Source organism: Larimichthys crocea, chromosome VII (genome assembly GCF_000972845.2).
Source record: "Larimichthys crocea isolate SSNF chromosome VII, L_crocea_2.0, whole genome shotgun sequence".
NCBI classification, from domain to species: Eukaryota; Metazoa; Chordata; class Actinopteri; family Sciaenidae; genus Larimichthys; species Larimichthys crocea.
Window position 1 is genome coordinate 28561061 of NC_040017.1, and position 5784 is coordinate 28566844.

The window sequence follows — 5784 nt, forward strand, 5'->3', positions numbered from 1 at the left end:
TGAATATGAACATGAAGTTCAAACATGTTACAAAATCACAGCTTCATTCAAACTGGATCAGGTTTTAGTCACAATGTATTTTCCCTCTGATGTCCTCCACCTGCTCAGCCCTGCTCTCTGTGATTTACACTGTACGACGGCTCAGTTTCCAGAGCCACGCTCGATCTTCCTCACTGGACCATCTTCAGTCCTGATGAAGAAGAAGAACCAGGATCAGACTGATGGAGGAATCATGCTGAAGATTCTCCTCCATCAGTCCTGATGGAGCTGCTGAAGAACATCTCTGTCCTTCTTTGTTTGTCTCATCATGTAGAAGGAAAACCACGTCTCCATGTCCTTTTGGACCACATGGTCCACTGCTCCCTGCTCCTCATGTCCTCCTACGTCTTCACTGGTCCAGTGGTTTAACATCTTGCCTGTGAGTCCCTTTTAGATCCAGAAGTTGTGGGTTTGAACCCCGCTAAGAGCGGCTTGTTGAAATGTGTGGAGGTGCAACGAGGGGACTGGGGACAAGCAAGAACTTGAGACTTGTAATGCCAGGAGCCAAACCCAGCAAGGAAACCACCTCCAGGTTCTTTGGTGGACTGTGTCCCAGAAAACAGCCTCCATCTGGGCAGCGAGATCCAAGTTTCCTGATGGACATTAGCAGCACGAGGCTGAAACAGAACTCTGCTTCCTGTTCCATGTTCATAAAACACTAACTGTTCTTTTGTGTATTTGGTTTCAGACTCATCAGTCGACATGATAAGAGGTGAAACCGGAGCGGGACTGTTTCCTCCATGTGATCTTGTCGACACGTGTCTCAGTGTTTGATCTGTTGACTTTTCACCCGCCCACGTCTCACCTGTCACCTGCCTACGCATACCGAACATGGCTGCACTTTCATTTCCACGGCTGGAAAACAAACAAACAGCTGACTGATAGAAAAGGCGGAGCGGTGTGAGTTCTAAGAAACGGAGACAGAAAGCAGGTGGAGGTCTGACCTGTGGCCTCCGTCATGAATCAGACTTGCAGTCAGTTTTGATTTGATTACTTCATTGTAGAGATGATTTTTTTCTCTAATCAAAGTCCAGACTTGACATCAGAGACGTTCCATGTTGTCATGTTGCAGTTTGAATGAACGTGCAACCAAACCAACGTGGTACACGGAAAGTTTACCACCTGATTCTGGAGTCTGACCTTCTGCACTTTGTTTGGGGCGTGAAGGTAAAGCAGGACCTGATATGTTTGTGCCTCAGTCAGTCAGTGAGGTCAGTTACCTGTCAGCGTGTTCATACCTTCATGTCATGAACATGAATTAGTCCAGAACCACAAGAAGGAAACCAGAGATCTTTATTTTCATGGTCCAGTCCAGATGAACCAAACGGATGTTTTGTTTGACCTCATGTTGTTCGGCTGCAGGTTGATGAGCTTCAGTCTGAGCAGCTGAATGAAACAGGCAGATAAATTCTTCATTCTTTACTCAGACGAGCAGAGCTGCACACTGTTTGACCGGCTGCCAAGTCGACACTGAGCCGCTGACAGTTTGGACTTTGACCCAGTTTCATTTTAGTCCAGAAGCTGAAGAACTTCTTTTCTTGTGATTTAGCGCCCCCCAGTGTCAGGGTGTAAAATAAATATGTTCAGCTGTACTCGAGTATCTTCTGTGGACACAAACTCAGGAAACCGGACGCAAGAGTTTGAGTCGGGGACCCGGGACATGGTGCACGTCTCAGCTTCCTCCGTCAACATCCTCTTCGCTCTCTTCTCCTCTGCCATGATGTCTATAGAGGCTGCTGGGCCCGGTTACACTGCCTGCTCGCCCAGCTCCTGTTCTGGCACGACACCAGTTACTGCCCTGTGCTGGCATTCCCAACTCTCTGCAGGCCTGGAAACTCCTGTGCTCGTTCAAGGCCTGGAAACACTAGCACGTATAGTTGAGGTAGATGGATGGAGCACACTCATCCTAACTCCACCCTTCACTGGATCCCAGTCCAGCACCAGCTGCAGACCATAGACCAGAATCCAGTTCTAACTTGTATCTTGTATGAACAGTCAATAATACAACAAAACAAAACTGTAATCACATGAACTGATGAATGATGAACAGATGTATTAACTGTCTATACACGAGCAGACAAAGCTCACTCCTCTGTTTATATACTGCTGGGAGGAGGTGAGTCCTGATGGAACTCTATCTATAATCTATAATCAATCTAAAGCCTAAAACCAAACTCAATGCGACTCATGTCCTCGTGTCCTCATGTCTTCGTGTCCTCGTGTTCTCATGTCCTCGTGTCCTCATGTCTTCGTGTCTTCGTGTCCTCATGTCCTCGTGTCTTCGTGTTCTCATGTCCTCATGTCTTCGTGTCCTCGTGTCCTCATGTCCTCGTGTCTTCGTGTTCTCATGTCCTCGTGTCTTCATGTCCTCATGTCTTCGTGTTCTCGTGTCCTCGTGTCCTCATGTCCTCATGTCGTCCATGTGTTCACAGTGTGTGTATCAGCACTTCTTCTGAGGACGTTGGTGTATTTGTGTGGAAATGGCTCCCTCTTGTGACCATGAACAGAGTCACAGCTCCACTGAGTCAACACACCTGCACACACCTGCACACACCTGTGTGACTCCAACCAGCTCAGGTACGTCAGCCTGAAACAAACAGCAGATTCTAAAGAGACATGTGGCTGGTCCCATTGAGACGTGTCACAGAAATATATTTAATATTTTCAGATCTCACTCGTCGACTCGAGGACAGAAATATATTTAATATTTTCAGATCTCACTCGTCGACTCGAGGATGTTTATCGCCCAGAGCAGAGATGGTGACTAACGAAGACGTTTCTGTTTAAATGAAGTTTGTTTTTCACGGTCAGCTCATTAAGCATAATTCAGAGGGATTTTTCAAGTGTAAGAATATTTAATAACTTCACAGTTTATGAGTTTATTCATTAAAATCTATTATGTAGATGACACCATCATCTTCATTTATATTCAAATATCCAGTTTTTTCATGAGCTCCAGCAGCTTCATGCTGTCTTTAAAATATCACACCCTTGCAGCTCATTGGTCAGTGCGTGCCTGTCAGGTGAGTTGTGATTGGGTGAATGACATGTCCGTCATCTCTGTGGAGGAGTTACAGTCAGCCTGATCAAGCAGAACCAACAGAGTGTGTCAGAGGTCAGGTTGTGTTTCAGCAGCAGGATGGGCTCCAACAGCTCGAGCATGAACAACATCCCGGACGCCGAGCAGCTCGTGCAGGAAACCGGCTGTGAGTTCCACTTTCCTTTGTTTCAGTCCAACAGATCAGACTGCAGGGAACAGCTGTTCTGTTAGTGAAGACAGTCACTGACTGTCTTGTTACTCTTTGTTACAGTTTGAACCATCACGTGTTGAAGGACGCTGACAGCTGATGTCATAAAGCATTCATTCATTTCTGTACTTATATTTGTACAAGCTGAACGCCGGAGGAAATGCAGAATATACATTAAAAATGAAGTGAAGTGTGTGAGTGTGTGTGTGACAGTAAACCCCACAGGAAGCAGCTCAGTGTGTTTTCTGTTATCAGACAGTTCAGGGTGTTCACCACAAACTGAGATAAACAGATGAAACGCAGCGTCACTGCGCTGCTCGTCCTGGAGCTTTAACCACGGTTCACTGTCTTCTTCATCAGATCAGGTTTGAGGGAATGTTACAAATATATTTTGAATGGATAATTACATCTTTAATATTTGAACTTTTCATACAAAACAAAATGTAACACAAAGTTCTTCACATAAAAACAAAGCTCAAACTGAGGAAACCTTTTTTAATGTATTTTACAAATAAATAGATAAATACCTCAAACACGACTTGTTGTCACTCTTGGTCTGATACTGGAGTGAAGCTGACAGGTGTGATAAAAACATGACGGGTTATTGAATCATCTGTGATCCATCAAACGTTCTCCATGTTTCAGTCTCTGCCGCTCACATCCTTCGTCTCTACGAGAGGTTTCAGTTTCTGGACAAAGACGACACCGGACAGCTCAGGTTGGTGGATCACTATTTGTGTCATTGAGGATAAAACTTTATTTGTAACCATTTGAAATAACAAATTCATCAACAGCATCATAACACTCCGTGTTAGCAGCCCTGGAAGTCTCTCTACTCTCGGTCTCTGTGTTCTAGGCCTGAAGATTTCGGAGCAGTTCGGGAGTTGGCCATGAACCCGATCGGAGACCGAATCATCAGCGCCTTCTTCTCTCCAGGGTACAGCAGCCTGCAAATGTTTAAAAAATGTAAAAATTAGATAAGTGCAATGCTGATTTTTACATGTGAGACATGAAACCTTCAGGACAAACTAACAGAACTGGAGATTTGAGCGTTTGGACTTTAGAGCACTTCGTTATTTATCCTGTTTGTCACTTTGAACAAGAAGCACTTCCCTTTCCTCTCTCTCTCTCTCTCCAGACAGGAAACTTTGGACTTTGCCTCCTTTGTTCGGGTTCTGGCTCATTTCCGACCTGCAGACTCAAACCGAACCAGAGACGGAGCCCAGCCGGAGCCGGCCAACAGCAGCATGAGGAAACTCAAATGTCAGTTCAGTCGGTTCTGCTACAACTTTTGATCTATAGACCTCTAATGTTCTTCTCAGACAATGATTCTTTAACTGTGTGTGTGTGTGTGTGTGTGTGTGTTCAGTTGCTTTCCAGTTGTACGATCAAGACAGAGATGGAAAGATTTCCAGAGCAGAGCTTCTTCAGGTCTGTAACCGTTAAGTTCATCACTGTGTCTCTCTGCTACCTCCCACACTGAAACTAGTTAAAAATGCATATTTAACAGCGATAACTGCTCCTCAAAGGAATATAAAGATTTCACTTTTGTCCTTATCAAGCCAAAGAAAATGACAAGACATCCATCACTTAATATTATTTAAAGCTTCCTTCAGGTAACCAAACTACTAGTATCAACAGGAAGCTATAATTGTGCATCATCTGCATAGAAATATACAGTACCAAATATTTTGAAACAGGCGGAACAGGGCCTAGAATTGACTCTTGAGTTACTCCACGTGAACTGAAGTTTCCACGTTCTACAGAAAAACAGAGATTTGGACTTCTCAAAGCCAACGTGATTAGTGATTGGTTGACTCTCAGGTGTTACGGGCGATGCTGGGGATGCAGGTGACGGAGGAGCAGCTGCAGAGCATCGCTGAGCGAGCCATCCAGGAGGCCGACTTCGACCAAGATGACGCCATTTCCTTTGACGAGTTCAGAAAGGTGAGCGGGTCGACCAAATTAGAGACTGAATAGACAACCGGCTGTTTAAATCTGCTAACGATGACACAGATAAACAGCTTCCACACTGAAATACTAAAATCTGTTTCCTTTTTTTGTTTTTGTTTTCAGTCCCTGGAGAAAGTGAACATCGATCACAAAATGAGTATTCGCTTCCTGAGCTAAAGACAAAGACGGAGGAACAACAAAGTGTGAAAATCTGTAGGGATTTGGTTTGGGTGGATGTGCCTAATGAGTATAATGTGCTACAGGAATAAGTTATTTAGATTTGTGAATGTAATCAATGAGGCAGGGCAAAACTATCACAACTTTCCCTGCAGAGCAGGTCTAGATCATCTTCTTTAATGCCCACCATGAGCGAGCACTTGGCGACGGTGGCAGGGGAAAAAAAACTACCTTTAAGGGGCAGAAACCTCGAGCTGAGCCGACTTCTAGTGGACGGACATCTGCTGGTTGAGTTTAGAGAGGGAGATCACATGAGTTCTTCTTCTCCCTTTTAAAAGAAACTAATAAACAGAGAAGAGAGGCAAAG

At 44.7% G+C, this 5784-nt stretch overlaps 1 protein-coding gene across 1 annotated transcript; it reads left to right on the forward strand.

Moving 5' to 3' along the window:
- Positions 1–2495: 2495 nt before the first annotated feature.
- Positions 2496–5784, forward strand: chp2 (calcineurin-like EF-hand protein 2). Its single transcript, XM_027280813.1, has 8 exons — positions 2496–2616; positions 3108–3245; positions 3933–4005; positions 4144–4224; positions 4426–4550; positions 4657–4718; positions 5112–5234; positions 5364–5784. The coding sequence occupies exons 1-8, from the start codon at positions 2520–2522 to the stop codon at positions 5415–5417; spliced, it is 753 nt and encodes a 250-aa protein (XP_027136614.1). The 5' UTR covers positions 2496–2519; the 3' UTR covers positions 5418–5784.

What these genes read in the sequence shown, in the direction of transcription:
- chp2 (XM_027280813.1), top strand. Translation starts at nt 2,520, where the DNA reads ATGGCTCCCTCTTGTGACCATGAACAGAGTCACAGCTCCACTGAGTCA. An exon ending in GCTCGTGCAGGAAACCGGCT is followed by an intron (nt 3,246 to 3,932) that starts GTGAGTTCCACT and finishes TCCATGTTTCAG; the next exon opens with TCTCTGCCGCTCACATCCTT. An exon ending in CCTTTGACGAGTTCAGAAAG is followed by an intron (nt 5,235 to 5,363) that starts GTGAGCGGGTCG and finishes TTTTGTTTTCAG; the next exon opens with TCCCTGGAGAAAGTGAACAT.